This window comes from Phaenicophaeus curvirostris, chromosome 2 (genome assembly GCF_032191515.1).
Source record: "Phaenicophaeus curvirostris isolate KB17595 chromosome 2, BPBGC_Pcur_1.0, whole genome shotgun sequence".
NCBI lineage: Eukaryota > Metazoa > Chordata > Aves > Cuculiformes > Cuculidae > Phaenicophaeus > Phaenicophaeus curvirostris.
The window spans coordinates 22,593,309-22,610,613 of NC_091393.1; the positions used below are offsets into that span (position 1 = coordinate 22,593,309).

Sequence of the window (17,305 nt, forward strand, 5' to 3'; positions counted from 1 at the left end):
TTTGATACTTTTTGGGATCATTACAGTGTTAACTCTCCCATCCTGGCCAACTGTAAATTAAATTCTGTCTAGCTCAGTTTCCCCAGTGGTCCCAACTGGAAGAAAATGTTGCAGAGCTGAGTAAAGCCAGGAGCTGGCTTCATCCAGAAATTCACAATTACATTGGCAGTTTCAGCCTTTGTGGGCGTCTCTGAAGAAGACAGAGAAGGACGGTCTCAGTGTGGAGTGTGAGGGACCACAACAGATAGCAGCAGCAAGGTCCTGTTCATGGCTCATTCATCCTAACAAGGAAAGGCACTTAAAAAATACAGCACTTTTAGAGTACAACCCTGCTCCTTTTCCTCATATTGTAACTGCAGCCTGGAGTCTACAACTGCAGGCATGCTGGTGTGAGCGTGGGGTGTGACCTCTGGTTCCACCTTGTCCTAGGGTGGTTCATTTTTGGGTGCAGAAATGTCCCAGGGCTGAAGTTGAGGGCAGACATCCACGTACCCAGCCGATGCCTTTTTCACCAATTACAGTCATGCTGGCATGGCAAATCTTGAACTTTCCTGGTCTTTGCCAGAGCACCCAGAAGAGATGGAAGGTGGCATTGTCACACCTCCCTGAGGACACGGGGTATGGAGGATGGCATCCTGTAACTCTGGTCTTCCCCGGGGCAGGAGATGTTGAGACTACATCTCCCACTTCCCAAAGAATCATAGAATGGCCAGGTTGAAAAAGACCTCTTGGATCATCGAGTCCAACCATTCCTATCTGCCACTAACCCATGTCCCTCAGCACCTTGTCTACCCATCTTTTAAACACCTCCAGGGATGGTGACTCAACCATTTCCCTCAGCAGCCTCTACCAGTGCCTGATGACCCTTTCCCCATTGCAGTGACTGGGCTTTGATGCCCCCAAAGAAGGCATCACCCACCAACTCCTTGTCCATCCATGCTTCAAGGTATGAATGAGTCCCAGCCCACCGTTCAGAGGGACCCTCTGGAGAGAACACCAAGTCCTGGATACTTTGCAAACGAGCCAAGTGGGATTTAGGACCTGCCTCTCTCCCAAACCCTTTGTACTCACAGCCCTGGGCAATTCCTGTCTTGGGGTATGTTGGTGGGACTGGGATTGGAGGGGCCTGTTCACTGCAGAAGATCTGTGGGGAGCTTGGTGGCTCAGACCAGCAGGTCCAGCTGCCACTGCAAAGCTAGATGACGGACAGCAGCTTCTGACCTTAAATATCTGCCACCTCTGTAGTATGTAGAGCAATGATGCTGGTGAGAGGCTGGAGAACAGGCCTTACGAGAAGCAGCTGAGAGAGTTGGGGGTGTTCAGCCTGGAGGAGGCTGAGGGGAGACCTCATTGCTCTCTACAACTACCTGAAAGGAGGTTGTGGAGAGGAGTGTGCTGGCTTCTTCTCTCAAGTGACAGGGGACAGGACGAGAGGGAATGGCCTCAAGCTCTGCCAGGGGAGGTTTAGGCTGAACATTAGGAAAAAATTTTTCACGGGAAGGGTCAAGCTCAACCAACTGGAGATGGTTGATTCACCTTCCCTGGAGGTGTTTAAGGCACGGGTGGACAAGGCGCTGAGGGACATAGTTTAGTGTTTGATAGGAATGGTTGGACTCAATGATCTGGTGGGTCTTTTCCAACCTGGTGATTCTGTGATTCTGTGATTCTATGAATCATAGAATAGAATCATAGAATCACCAGGTTGGAAGAGACCATGATCTTCAGGCTAAGTGGGCAAACAGGTTGAACTGGCTCTGGTTTGAGTAAGTCATGCAGGGAACACACACAGAGGCATCAAAATGTCCTTCAAAAACAATGAGTTCCCACTCAAGATGAAAGGGAGACAGAATGGCTGTGAAGTAGTTTGCACAGGAATAACTAATGAAGTTTTCACATTACAAGTATGACTGAGGAACATGTTATTTTTCAGGGTAGTGTCTAATCTTCACGTTTACTTACAGCCACGCAAACTGTCTGTCAGTGGAAGAGCACGCTCTGGCAGAGGTGGGGGATCTCAGATGGCCAATACAGTCCTACCAATAACCCCTCTCCCAACAGTGACGTCTTCTTCCAACCCACTAGCAACAGACCCCAACGGCTCCACTTGCATTGCCCACCGAACGCCAGTCCTCAAAAGGAGAACATAGTTTGAAGGTGGCAGGCGTCAGTGGTCCGTCCGTCCATCTGTCTGAATACAAATTGGGAAATAATTTGGGCCTGGGAGAACGAAGGAAACCCGAGATTCACGTCAGTGTCTGAAAAGCAATGAAGGACACCTCACAGGGAAAATAACAGAGCGGTCAGTCCAGGGTAGGGATGCAAGTCTGGGACTGAAAGAGGATGGTAGGAGAAATATTCACCACGTTGACAGGGAAATTGGTCCCCACACAGAAAACAAATCTTCCCTGGAATCAATCAGATGTGGACATGCTTGACTGGAGCTGATGTTTCTAATCTTTTTTTTGTATTAGATTATTGCTGCTTTTCCATCTCTGGACTTGCTCTGTTTATTTTAATTGCGTGACTTTTGCCATTATATAAACTTAAAATAATAACTCTTTTCGTCTTATGCTCAGCAAATTGTGTAACATGCTTCACTGGGACCACAGAGCTCCAAACCAGTAAGACAGGCAAGAACATGAAAATGAGGACAAGAGAAACCCCATCATGCTCACCTCGAGCCCTGCGATCAGAGCCACGCTGCTAAAAAGTGACCTAGAACTGCAGGCTAGGACCAAACGTGGTTTCCATACTTAGAAAGAAAAAGCCTTTATAAAGCAGGCGCCAAGATCTTGAACCTATTAGCTAGTTTCCCATTGCCTTTCTGGGTCAGGTTGAAATTTCTGCCATTAAAAGTTTTTTTTTTGATTTGCAGGTTGTGGGGAGAGAAGTCTTTCTTAATTTTTAACACTAAGCCAAAAATTCCAGACCTGTTCCTGATCCCCTTCATTATCCAGTCCTAAAAGAGTTACCTCTCCCCCCACCAAAGTGAGTATATATATTCTACGCTAAAATGCCAAAATAAGCGGGGTTCAATTTTTTAAGTACTAAACCCTCAGTTTTATAGCTTTGCTACATTTACATTTGATAGGAATGGTTGGACTTGATGATCCGGTGGGTCTTTTCCAACCTGGTGATTCTATGATCGAAGTGAGAAAACCCAAGCATTATTGAAAGAAAATGGTTCAGATTAGTTTGCAAAAGACTGCAGCAGGCTGGAACAGCTACAAAGCCAAGACGAGGCATGGAGCTTCAGAGAACTTGTCAGTTCTGGCTGCTTGCTCTCACCTTTCCCAAGTGATCACCCATCGTGTGTCCTTCTCAGCCATTTCTTCACTGTAGCATCACTCAGTACTTCAGTTTTCTGTCTCATCCCACTCCATGTTCTCCATTATTTACGTTAACATGTTAAAGACATCGAGGTCCTGGAGCGCATCCAGAGAAGGGCAATGATGCTGGAGAAGGGGCTGGAGAACACGTCTGAGGGAAATGAGGTTGTTGGAGAAAAGGAGGCTGAGGGGAGACCTCATCACTGTCTACAACTGCCTGAAAGGAGGTTGTAGCAAGGTGGGTGTTGGTCTTCTCCCAAGTGATAGCGGACAGGACGAGAGCAAATGGCCTCAATTTCACCAGGGGAGGTTCAGATTGGACATTAGGAAAAGATTCTTCACCGAAAGGGTCATTGGGCAATGGCAGAGGCTGCCCGGGAAGGTGATGGAGTCCCCATCTCTAGAGGTATTTAAAAGACGGGTGGATGCAGTGCTCAGGGATAGGGGTTAGTAGTGGACAGGTCGATTTGGGCTGGATGATCCCAAAGGTCTTTTCTAATCTAGTAATTCTATGATTCCTTACTAGGCTGATCCCTTCCACAAAAGTAAAAGCTAGAATAACATTGTGGAACTAGAACTTAATGGCGGTGTCATCAATTATAAAAGCTCTTTTTTTTTTTATGCATACTAAACCAAGCGATACTTGTGTGGAGGGAAATAATTGTTTTTAGGTGTGCTGATACAGCTGGAAAAAAAAGTTTTTGAGCATATAGGTCCCTCTGAAATTTAACACGTCACTAAAATTAGGTGGCACTCACTACCACCATTTACTGAATGTATTTGTTTGCAATACCTCTTCCCACCCCCTGGGCCTGTCCAGCCCGTCTGCCCTGGGTCGGTGCAAGAACTCCTGGCCAGAGCTGTGGTTCTGCACATAAACACACAGTATTAACAAGTGGTACAGAAGTTCATGGGTGAAAAGCTACTGCAATCCAACTGACCTAGTGGTGTGTTGCATGGGAACAAGCACAAATCAATTCTAACACATTTTAGCTGCACAGAAAAAAACCCCAAATGACAAGTTGCTTTCTTTTCACTGACTGTTACTCACACAATCCCTTAAAGCCACACTCAGAAGCCTTTTTCTAAACAGTCCCTGTTAACCACATTACAAACAGGAAAGTGCAGGAAAAATTGAACAAGTAGACAGGACAGAAAAGTTGAATGAGCATTGGCTCTTCTTATTTTAATGAAGAAATATTTCAAGTTAATATCAGTGCATATTTAGAAATAGCATGTGATACTCCCAACGCCAAATACATCAGCAAATTACAGTTTCAAAACTTTATAAATTAATGCCAAGAAAAAAAATAATTAAGATTAACATAGAGAATAAGGTTCAACATAAACATCCTGTTGGTTTGTTGCACTGTGTCAATTATATTCCTGATACTTAAACAGCAAGAGAGATCCAGTATTCCATGGTAATTAGGCTCTCCAAAATAGCAGTTATTCTTCTACAAATGAATTAAGCAGTTTGCATTTATTTTTTGATGTATAATTAAACGTTATACTTAGCTGTTACAAAGAAACTTAGTCATGTCTGAGTAAAATTTCATTCCATGACTGAAAAGAACACTAACGTAGGAACAGAGCTTTCTGCTTATACCCACTGGAAACAGCCAGCTGAGGATAGGAAGAGCTACATGTGAGCACATTTGGCTGTTACATAAAATGGCTTTTTTTTTTTTTTCTGGTTTCACAGCCTCATAACAATACTGTTTTTCAACGTTGTTCCCAGTCATTGTTTTAAAAATGGTTCATCAACATATCCTGAATCAATCACCGATATAAATAACTCCAGTGACAAAGTCCATTATGGAAGGACACAGAACTGCAAGCTGAAAGTCGTACCGAATGGTTTTAAGGTGGAACTGTAATTACTCTATAAAAATATGTAAAAAAACCAAAACCACATAGTAAAAGCAGCTATCTTTAATTAACTGGCAATTGTGGAATCTGAGGAACTGAGTTATAATTTTAAGAGACATTCAACTTGCGATGGACTCTAACGCAAGACAAATTGCTCTGAAGCTAAAAAGAGATGCACATTTAAAGCTTGCAAGTGTGATATAAAAATATTCTCTAGTTCTTTCATTTTTACACAGGGAGTCCAGTTCCCTAAGGGAAGAAGATAAAGAACATCGTCTTTCCTACTCCACCACTGTACATATAGACTATTCCCTTGATATCTGGAAATGGTGCTTCCCCAACAAAAATAACCAGCCCTGGAAATCGCAGACTGTCTGGTTTGTTGATTTTGCTTTTTAAAGGATTACTTTCAAGCAGGTGGAATACTGATAGGATATGCATTTCTTTCACTACTAGCCTACTGTGCAAATTGTATACATCGACCCTGTAAGTTCAGTTCAACTGCAGCCTGCGTCGCCTAGAATGACGCGAGAATCTAGTGTGATATTGGAGCACAGGGATGACTGGCGGATCGTGAAACATCAGGCTAAATGAGATGAGGAGGAAAAGGCACATGCTTCGGATTGAGCAGGAACATCTGAAGGTTCCTCGTTACCATACCCTTAATACTCATGAAGTGACAGTGATTCTTTGCATTACCCAAACGACAGAGTTTGCTTCCAGAGAACTGTGAGGTTACTGGAAACTTCTGAGCATTCACCGCTGCTTATGGCACGTACACACAAAAGGTCTGTGAGCTCAGCTGAAACTCTTGAGGTGCTAAGGACAGTGCAGACACAAAGTAGGCTACAGTCTGGTTAAGCCAGAAACAAAAACTTAACATTTCATTATACTGCATACATTGCTTTTATGCACAAATACAGGGTGCGCAAAATAAGCTGTTTGCTCAGTCAAATTTAATTGTTTTCCTATGTAAAATAATAAGCTACTGCTGCAATATAATCAAAAATCATGCACTAGATAAACGGAGCTTCTTCCCCATGAACAGTAGTTCTCAGGAACGTTTTATTCTGCTTCAGGTAACATCTCATGATGTTGCCAGCTTACATAGTCCCTTTTTAAAAACACAACATTGAGCGAAAACAGAAAAGCAAAATTAAAAACAAAAAGACAGAATAAAAGAAGTTTTGAGTTTAGTTGCGATACAGCTGGGATAGATGCAACTGAGCTGCTGCAATGCACCAGAGTAACAAAAATTCAACATGAATATCAGAAGAATAAATATATATCCTAAATTAATCTCTGTAAATACATTCACAGGTCCACTTAAGACACCCTTACGCATAACTCATACTTCATTGAATCTGCAGATAGAGATGGATGTTAGTTCATGGGGACAGCAATTTATCATATGACTCAGTTTATCTGTCATTATTCCAGCAAAAATCAGTAGCAAATTTGAAAATCTACATTTATTTTCCCCAGACCAACCACACAGAGGCTTAAGTCACAAATTCTATTATTTCCAATGTTCGACTGATAAGGCTTTTTTTATACTTTTTTTTTACTATAAAGTTAGGAAAAAGTTTGGTGCAATGTGCAAGACCACATTTCACTGATTAGAGACTAACATCTGCTTATGGTTTAATGCTAACCCACAGGCAGCCAATTAAAGTCCCATATATCCATGTTTTTACATAAAGTTTCCTTCCAGATTCCGTCAGAAGCATACTAGCAGTCAGGCCACCTAAAAACAGCAAAGATGGCAAAGTTTTCTTGAGGCTCAGTTTGGAATGAACGCTTTTTCCGGGGAACTTATTTCTTCTTTTAGAATCTTTCGCATCATAGAACTCTATTAGCAACCTACAAGCAGACAAAAGGAAACGGTCAAAGTTATGCATTAGCGTAATAAGTTCTAAGCAATATCCAATAATTGCTTCTAATCACGTTATTTAAAAAAATCATTTCACAAAAATAATTTTAAAAAATCATGATTCAGCTCATAGAATCATAGAATCACAGAATCATAGAATAGTTTGGGTTGGAAGGGACCTTAATGATCATCCAGTTCCACCCCCCTGCCATGAGCAACCTCTGCCAGCACCTTATCACCACTTTCATCACAAAGAATTTCTTCCTAAAGTCTAATCTAAATCTTCCCCCTTCCAATTTAAAGCCATTCCCCCTTGTGCCATCATTTGACGCCTTTGTAAAAAGTCCCTCCCCAGCTTTCTTGTAGCCCCTTCAGGTACTGGAAGGCCATTATAAGGTCTCCCCAGAGCCTTCTCTTCTCCACACTGGCAGGAGAGATTAGATCAAGACCTGCCCCTTTCTAACTCTAACTTAAGACTGTTTACAAGGCTAGAATCACACTGCTTATTGCTTATTTGCCTACTACATCTTCCATTCCTGGCTGCACATGACTCAACAACAAGAAGATATATGGAGAGGATTCAGATGAATATGAGCTCTGCCTGCAATGTGGACCCACAGCTCTTCAGTCTAAGGACGGTCTAAACTCCAGAAATCCCAGCCTCCTGAGCAAAAGCTTTAACTGGAACATTATTTCACAAACTACACACAGGAGGATGAACACCACCTCTCTTAGAGTGCCCTACAGCTTCCACTGCTGGTAACAACAGAAATCATGGGTATATCTGTTAATATAAAAGAGATCAGACAGCTTCTTGAAACTGGAAGTTCTGCATGTTGCTACTCACTTATCCTTTATTTCAAAACGTTCATGAAGCCACCTTCTCATATACATCTGCTCTTCTGGGATGTCCTTCAGTTCGATACGATCAATGAAAATATGAACTCTTGGGCATTCCTTGCAAAGAAATTCTAAAAAAAAAAATCAAACCAAAGCAACAGGACAGAGTTACAAATACAATTTAGGACATTCATTTGTGTAAAATACACCAAAAATCTGACTCTTAACTGTACGTGCCTTGGAAGCCTAATTTTGGTTTTCAAAAGCTTCCCCTCTTTATGTTTGGATCTTGAGCATTTCGCTTAACTTAGAAGCCATCCGGCCTACACACTTGTGAGATGGTGGCCCATTATCATGTGTAGCATGCAAAAATTGCTCTAAAACGCTCCCTGCTAACTGTGAAATGCTGTCTTGAAGATGTTACGCTTCTGCCTCAGCAGAAATCTGCACTGTGGGATGCAGTAACTGCGATGTCATGAAGTTATCCAGCCTGCAATTTTGATTAAAGTTAGCAATCCTCTTTGCTTGTCCTTGAAATCTGATGTTTGTTTTCTCCTGGATAACAAAATCGGCATGATAGAGATTTCCCAAAATATCTTCAGAAGGAACTTGGGTTTAGTTTAAGTAATAACCTATAATTAAAAAGTATAATAGAGCAAAAGACTCAGAACAAAATGCTGCTTTCTGTTTTGCATCCCTTCGTTTTTCTTTCTTACAAAGCTTAAGACAGGCCTATCGCAACCCCCCTCCTTCATTTCCTCAATTTGTCCCTAGAAAAATTTAGCAAGCAAGCATTAATTACAAACAAAACTCCATTACTCAAATAGCCTTGCGGAATTTTTACAACTAACCACTGGTAAAGGTACTGCACGTGGGATGAAAAAAACCATCAGTATTGTGTATCAGTAATCACTTGAATTTATCAGTAGCATTGCAGTAATCATAGCATCCCTGTACAGAGAGATGCATGATGTGAGGATGGAAGTCCTTGGGAATGTGGGCAACCTTCATATTTTGAAAAAGGACAAGAACCATCTTCCTACAATACAGAAAGGCAACAAATTTCTCAAAGACTGGGTGGTCTTTTTAGGTTGTTGACATTTTTTGAACAGCAGTGAGGACGTGCAGAAGACTTGACCCATAACTGTCAGGGGTATCTTGAGGAATGACTGTGCACAATAACTCTTGCTGCATGTACATCTTTATTATTGCCTGCCAAAGCAGGCATCCCTCTTATTTGTTTTTCTTCTTCACAGGATTATATATTTTTAAGTACTTTGCTGGAAAAGCAACTCTCATCATATACTAGAAATTGCCTTAAAGAATTTTAAAAGCTTGTTCATCAAATGTGTCTGTGTGCTTGTAGAGAAGAGATAAAGAGATCACTAAAGTCTTAACAGCATTTTGATATAGAAATGGTGTGCAGTTTTGTCTAGTCCTCAGGCAGAGAGAGATCCTTCACTGAATCACACCAACACGTACTGGGAGCAACATGGTCCACACACCATCAAGTAAGGAAATAAATGGCTGAGGACTCTGTTCAGAAACAAGTCCAACTCTTAGCCAAGGAGTAGCAAACACAACTGTTGCTAAATTTTTCTAGTAAAACCACCTCCTAGCTATAGTTACTGGATATGTCAGGCAAGTGAAGTACTTGGAGGTCCAGAATGATGGTAAGTATAGGTAGTGTCTTCAGGTTTACGTGCCATGTTTTTACCAACCATGAAGAAATCAGCGCTCATGTATCTGAAATCAGGGTTTTCCTCTTGCTTTTAATGGCAAAGAAGGATTTTCCAGATCTGTTTCTCTGAGGGTACTATCCAGGCCAGTATACGAGCACCTAAAAGCATTCTATTAATATTTTAAAATGACAGACGTATTATCCATGTCTAAAATGCTTCTAAAGTTCACTGATGTACAAATCCTCTCTTTGAGTGGCATTACCTATTAAGAGGAACATTCTAAAAATATGCAGAACTGTATCTAGAAAACAAATGCCTGAAGCCAGATGACACGGTCTTTTTTTTTTGTCCTATACTCCTGTGAAAAGCATCTATGCTATGAATCTTGAGCTAGGATTGAAGATCTAACTTTAAAAGCTATCTGAAACATTCTGTTTATCACACAGAATGCGCTTCTTCTGCTTCATGGCACATAGATTGTTCTGTATAAGAAAAAAACAACTCTTTTATGATATTAGTTATAATCTCAGTTATAAACTATTGAGGAAAATTATAAACCAAGCAAAATTCTAAGTTAGATGAGATTACATTATGAATAGCTACGTGGTATTTTAAAACTAATGTTATGCTGCTTACAAAAATATCGATATTTGGTCATTTAGAGACAGCAACAGAGTACACTATCAATAATAAGCTCTAGTTAACAAAAGAGGAATAAAACATAAATATTTCAAAAGAAACACCTGCCCCCACCAAAGCTGAAATTCACCAAACTCAACAAATCTGCTCAGGAAGCAAGAACTCTCCACAAATATCCAGGTGTTGCTGCTGGTTTTCTACCAATAAAAGTCAATTCTTACTACTTCCCACACTGGTTGTCTTCAACCAGTCTAAGTTCTCTCCCCATATATAAATATCATAAAACTTCATATTATTTTCCACCTTTGCAAATCCCAACGTCCCTCCCTGCAGCCTTACTCTCCCTTGTTTGAGACCATACAGCCTCACCGCAGGCTCTGTCATCTGTAGGGGCAGGGGTACCCCTAGAGAGGGTCCACGATTCCCACCCATCTATTTAAAGCCACTTCATTCAAAAGCTGGGCATCCAGAATCCAGCAGATATTGTAATGTATGCAATCAAGCTCATCAGGGAATCCGGCTAGCTTTTAATTATCCAATTCATGTCCGCGTTTAATGCAACTAATCAATTATTTCTTTTCAGATGCACAATGCCACTGTAATCACATAAGAACACCAGTGGATAAGAAAAATACATTGAGAGGCTGCTTTTGAGAAGAAACAGATGGATTTTATCACCGCAACCTCTAAAGGTTTGTGGTGGTCCCATGACCCTTAATTTCACATTAGCTTAATTCCCAAAAGACTTATGTAATTAAGCTAAGAAACAAAATCTTATTGAAGCAATTTATTATGTGCAAATTACATCCAACTTCAGGGACACTAGCCCTTAAGGCCAACATGTGACAGGCTTTTCAGATCCCTGAACTTGACAGAATTTGTTATAATTAACAGCAGGAACAAGCAGGCCTGAACTTTCCTTCAAAAGATAAAATAGAAGTGCAAATCCCGCATAACAATCAAACGTTATATTAGGGAAAGCATTAGTCGATCAAGAACTGAGTAGCATTTGGGTTAAATGAACACTAACAACTTGTGTGAGAGCCAAGTGAACTGACTTTCATGTGGGAGATAATTTCCCAGTAAATCTTTCTATCTGGCTAAATAACAGATACAAATGCAGAACGTTTATAATGCTTCCAGTGACCAATCACCCCTGAAGGAAGGAACTGAAAACAATAAGGTGGATTGAGCATTCTTCTTCTGAAACTGTGACATGATCTTGCCTCTCCTTCTGCAGGGCAAGATTGACACTAGTATAAGATTGAAGGATTCAGTGCAGAATTAGGATTCATAAATGGGGTGCAACAGTCTCCAGGAAAGGAATTGGATCTACAGAGATTTTAATTACAAAGGAATGTTTTGGGAAGGTGTTTTGCTTTCTGGGACTTCCACAAAATTCTACAGGTTTTCAACTCCTCACCTTTAAAAGCCAATCAATTGCGTTTTGAATTACCAGCATTATGAGAGAAAGTGAGGGAAGGAGAGAAACTACAAAGCATAAAGGTACCTGTAAGTGAGAAGGGACATACAAATGGCTTCAGACCACCTTTCCCTTAATGCTACCAGAGAATTTCATTTCACCACTCCTAATTACTTGCCTTGCCCCTTAAGAAAGCTGTGACAGTGGTGTTACACTTAAACAGATATTCCAGTTTTCAATTACTAATGAAGTCTATTTTTATATGCACTTTAAATATGACAGCAATAAAGCAGCTCAGATTTCATCCTCCTGTATCGGCTCTTTTACTGCAACACGATTATTGCCATGAAGTCCTTCAAAATAAAGAAAGGACAAACTGAAGTCTGACATAGCTGTGTCCACTCAAACAGCCCCCCTCTCGTGTTTTAAGAGATTTCAGTAATGCTTGTGATAAATTTAAAGTGATATCACAGGAAACTTAAATTTGAATAATGTATATTTATTCTAAGTATTTTTCTAAGTAATATTCTAAGTATTCTAATATTCTAAGTATATTCAAATGTATAAGTCTCTTCAGTAACAGAACTCGGTGCGTGCTGCATACAGTGTTACAAGCAAACCCACCAGAGCAAAGACATTCCTCTTTGAGCTGTAGATCACTTTAAAAATTTTCACTGGCTCGGACCTGATGTACGGCTATGCAAGCTGTTCACAAATTATCTCCTCCTCAATGAAAGAAACCCCATCTCTCCGCTTCCATTTAATCTGTCCACAAAATTAACAACCAATTGGTAAAACAAACATCATTCTAAGCGCGGCGTTGTTTCTCAGCTTCGTGCTTCCCATCACCTCAAGTTGAGCTGACAGGAAACTATTTCACGGTTTGCTCTAAGAAAATAAAGCAGAGGTACAGCAAAGTCGCACTAGACAGGAAAGCAAACATCCCCGGTGCGGCGACGGTGGGTTAAGTTGAGGAGCACTGCACTGGTACCTGCTGGTACAGCTGATGGAGGGAGGCGCGGAGGGGATGTGCTGCAGGCTAGATGGAAGCTTGCAGCCAGGAGACGAGCCTGGCACGTGAGGAACAGCCCTCAGAAATACTGCCAATCAGTCCCCTGCGCAAAGCCCGAGATGCTTGCAGAGATCAGAGCCTCCGTGTGTCCATGAGGGACACAGATTATAAGAAATAAGTACCTAAGGAGCTTGGGGAGCTTTTGAGAACAGAGAAATGGAACACGCCTGAATCATTATTAAGGTACTGGCAAAGAAAACTGAAAAAAAGCTCTTAAGACAGTATTTCAATTAGCAATCAGAGAAAGTGAACAGTCAGGAAAAATAACCTTTTCAGACTGACATAACATATGAGGTGGATGTGGCTACAATTCAGTATAAGGGCAAAACTCAGAAGTGCTTCTGTATCATCGTGAAAAGCCTAAATAGCAAGACAGAAGAACAAGAATTATTTGCACCAAGAGATTACGCAGTCAGGCAGGTATTCTGGTGACCTTGAAGGAGTATGCAATGTTACCAGGCTACCAGATTTGTAGGGTATACAGCTGAGAGAATGGTAGTGTGCATGGATTATACACAATATAACAACTTTCTATAATAAGGAGACAGAAGCACAATGAAATCCTTGTGGATGGAAATCCCAGGCTCTAATAAAATATATATTAGATAGATACATTACATGACTTCCTGGTAAGTTTGATAAGTGATCAGAAACTGTGAAGCCAGACTGAGAGAGGTGGAGAGAAAAAAACAAAACAAAAAGAAAGGAAACTACTTGTTGCAAAACCCACAACAAAAGGTGCCATTCACGATGTCATCTTGAGTGGTGCAGCACTAGTGAGAAGTGCTCTACGACCACAATACAATTAGTTTCAACACTGTAGAGAAAAAGTCTACGTTCAAAACCCACGTAAAAAAAATTAAAATTGTAAAAAGATGCCTAACTGCAAAAGCAAAAGCCTGGGTGGGTGTGAAACCAACCTATGTGGCTTAATGGGAAAATTAAGGATGCTACCACTACATTCCTACCTTCTCCCTTCTGAGGAATGAAAAGCTTGTCCAAGTAAGGAAAAGCCACAAAACCACTCATGCCAATTCTACACATAAAACCAAAAGGGCTAAAAAGACACTTAAAAATGCAAAGGATACTCCAACAGTTTTAACTTTTGTGAATACATCAAAAGCAGCAAACCAGCGAGGCACTGTTGGGACTGCTGGGTGACAAAGGTGTGAAGAGCAGCACTCATAGTAAAGCGTAAGCCCATGCAAGAGAAGCTCAAATATTTGTTTGCATTCTTCTTTCTTGTTGAAAATGTTTGATTCCTACACCCACTGCATTCTTTGTACCAGATTGCTCAAAGGCACTAGATCAATAAGTAAACAGACAGAAAAGTATTAGACTAAATAAACAAGTTGGATGTCAGGAAGTCACCAAGACCAGACCACGTTCATCCAAAAGCTCACAAATGTGGATTTAAAACCAAAGATGTGTAACCTATCATCATGAGCAACCTGTGCCAGAAAAATGGGGAGCTTCCCTTCTACAGGAGGGATTTAGAGATGATGCTGGTAAGTACAAATCAGAGTCTTACATCCCCGGGTAAGATATCAGGGTCTATAACAAGGTCACTAAGCACAGAGATAATCACAGCCTGTTTGAAAAGAGTTGGCATAGATTCTGTAAAGCAAAATCCTGTCTCACCAATTTGTTGGGTTTCTACAACAGTGTCAAGGAGCAGGCAGATAAAGGGGATTCACTGGACATGACATATTTAAATTTTCATAAAACCTTTGACAAGGCTCCCCAGTGAAGGCTATTAAAGAAATTAATCTGCTGTGGGATTAGAGGAAATGATGTTTTATAGACTAAAAGCTGCTTAAAGGAGAGGAAACAAATGGAAGGACTTAATGGTCACTTTTCAGGATGGAAAAGACCCAATAATTGTGATCCTCCAGGGATCAGTGCTAGGACTGGTTTTATTCTGTGTTATGACTGATGAGCTGAAGACAGGAGCAGTGAACCCTTCAGTTTTCCATATCTTTTTCAGAAGTTCTTAAGTTTTTTGGGGTAATCAAAGGCTGGCTGAACTCCAGAAGAACCTCAAAGCTGAGCAAACAGGGCAAAAATGTGGCAGGTGACCTTCAACATAAACAAATGTGTAAAAAAACTAAATGAAACCCTGATTACACGATGCTTACCTTGGAATTTGTTACAATTTGGGAACTGATGACCCTCCTCTGAAACCATCCTCTCAATTGTGCCTCCAATTCCACCAAATACTGGGCAGCATCAGCAAGAAGACCAAGAACACTGCCAAGTGAGTCACTTTGCATATATATAAAAACTGTGAATTCACATTTTAGACAGTGTGTGCAGTTCTGACCTCTGTATCTGAAGGACGATGCAATGGACTCAGAGAAGGCCACGGAAAAGGCCAACCAAAACATTTAAGGGAGAAAGAGCACCTGCACTACAAACAAGGAGAGATTAAAAAGGCCAAATTTTCAGTTTGGAGAAGGGAAGTAGAGACAGATTAAAATAAAACAAATTCCTGAAGATGGCAGGTTAAGAACCACAGCTCAACAAATCCTGAAAACTAAAGGGTAAATAACCACATTTCTATGCCTTTCCAAAGATGTCCAGTTCTAAAGAATCATTTACAGTTATTATTAGAAAATGGCATGTACAATTTTCTATACTGCTATTGGCACCGGAGAGCAGCAGAGTGTCATTGTAAGTTGTCTTGCTGAAGTAAGATAGTATTTGATAAAGACCCATAGCACTTGCACATTATAGTTCACTGCAACAATCTTTGACTGGCTTTAATCCATTATTCTAACAGATGCATTCTGGCCTTTGTACTGCCCTGTAACAATTTGTGAATACTGTATGTTGGCCAAGTTAGCAGGAGGTTTCCTACAAAAGCATAACAGTTTTCATCAACAGGCTGCCAGCAAGAGAACCTGGATCAGGTTAGGTCTATGAATTACATCTAAAAGGTCTCCCACCTCCAGTAACTAAAAAGGAACTAATTTAGGAGATACGTGCGTCTTCCTGGAAACATTCTTAAAGTTTCAAAAGTGGGAAAAAAAAAAAGTTGAACTATGCAGTTTAAAACAAAAAAAAAAGCAAGAAAAGATACAGGGACTGGACCAGTTCAAAACAATGCTCTCTCTAGCAAATAAACAGGATCTGTTAGGAACTACGCCAGTACTGCTAGTATTGATGTTTTTGCCTTTCCTTCAGCAAGTCTGTTTTGATAAACAGAGAACAGGACCACAAACAGAGTAGAAGAAAAGGACTCTGATGCACAAAAAAAGCAAAAATAAACACAAGCTCTCAAAGCAGTAACATATTTCTGGCCAAACCTGACGGTGTGAAGAAATTAAAGTTGTTTTTGTTATCCTCAGGGTTTAGATACACTTTTGCATAAAGAGCAGGAGTTCCTCGAACTGTTGTACATAAACGCTGCCTGGGGAGCTGAATGCTTCCCCTCACATGTGCATGAGGCCCAGGGTAATTTAATGAATCTCCAGTGTAAATACTTTCAAAATCCTCCTTGTGTACCAGAGGTTTTCTGATCATACATCCCCAAAGCGAAGCTACATATACCCACCTTCAATAGGAGCTGCTTCAAATTAACTGAGATACATGAGGTCCTAGTTTATAATCAGAGGAACACACACTCTGGAATGGAAGGGATGCTGGAAGGACTTTTATCCCTTATTGAGGTGGTGTTATCAACACAGTCACAGTGCCCATAGGTGTTCAGGATTTGGGAACAGAAAGAATTATTTATGCTTGCCTTATTCTCTATCATTGTGCAATATAAGTCAATAGATTAAAAACATATATCATCATGTGGTTGAGTCACCGTCCTTGAAGGGGTTTAAAACACAGGTAGATGAGCTGCTCAGGGACATGGTTTAAGGGCAAATAGGAATGGTTGGACTCGATGATCCAAGAGATCTTTTCCAACCTGGTGATTCTATGATTCTATGATTCTTATACTCCTCCTTAGGCATCTAAGTTTGGTTCTTGGTGAAGATAAGAAAGTGTCCAAATGGAGTCATCTTTATGTCCTCCTTTTGAGACAGGTTAAAAAAAATAGAGGTACTACTTATGGTCAGACCAGACTTTGTTTTTGCTGATTTTTGGTGTCCTGTGGAGAACTACAGCAAGGCCTGCATACATTCCCATAAACTGATGCTGCTCTTCAGTGACATGTCATTATTTTCGAGCAGAAGTACCATATTTAATTGTCAAGATATGAAAATACTTTGTGTTTACCCAGACCATCCTTATCTGTAGGATATTGATGCACATGTGCAGATCTGTGTTCAAAGTTCCATTTCAAGTAAGTCATCCACAAATTAACAGGTAGGCTTTCAAGTTACCCAAACTACTTTCAATAGGAAATTACATGGGCTTTAAAATGACAGATCTAGTCTTACGGAGTGACAAGTGAACCATAGAATCATAGAATGGACAGGTTGGAAAAGACCTCTTGGATCATCAAGTCCAACCATTCCTATCTGCCACTAACCCATGTCCCTGAGGACCTCGTCTACCTGTCTTTTAAACACCTTCCAGGATGGTGACTCAATGATTTCCCTCAGCAGCCTCTGCCAGTGC

The 17,305-nt window shown here is 40.8% G+C and overlaps 1 protein-coding gene across 1 annotated transcript in view; it reads right to left on the bottom strand.

Moving 5' to 3' along the window:
• Positions 1 to 4,485: 4,485 nt before the first annotated feature.
• The window catches only part of AGPAT5 (1-acylglycerol-3-phosphate O-acyltransferase 5), a 61,970-nt gene continuing 49,150 nt past the window's right edge, over positions 4,486 to 17,305 (bottom strand). Inside the window, exons 7-8 of the mRNA XM_069851494.1 lie at positions 7,922 to 8,045; positions 4,486 to 7,064 (exon numbers count right to left, since the gene is read on the bottom strand). Of these exons, the coding sequence (XP_069707595.1) occupies positions 6,839 to 7,064; positions 7,922 to 8,045 (350 nt within the window). The 3' untranslated portion in view covers positions 4,486 to 6,838. The remainder of the gene's footprint in view (positions 7,065 to 7,921; positions 8,046 to 17,305) is intronic.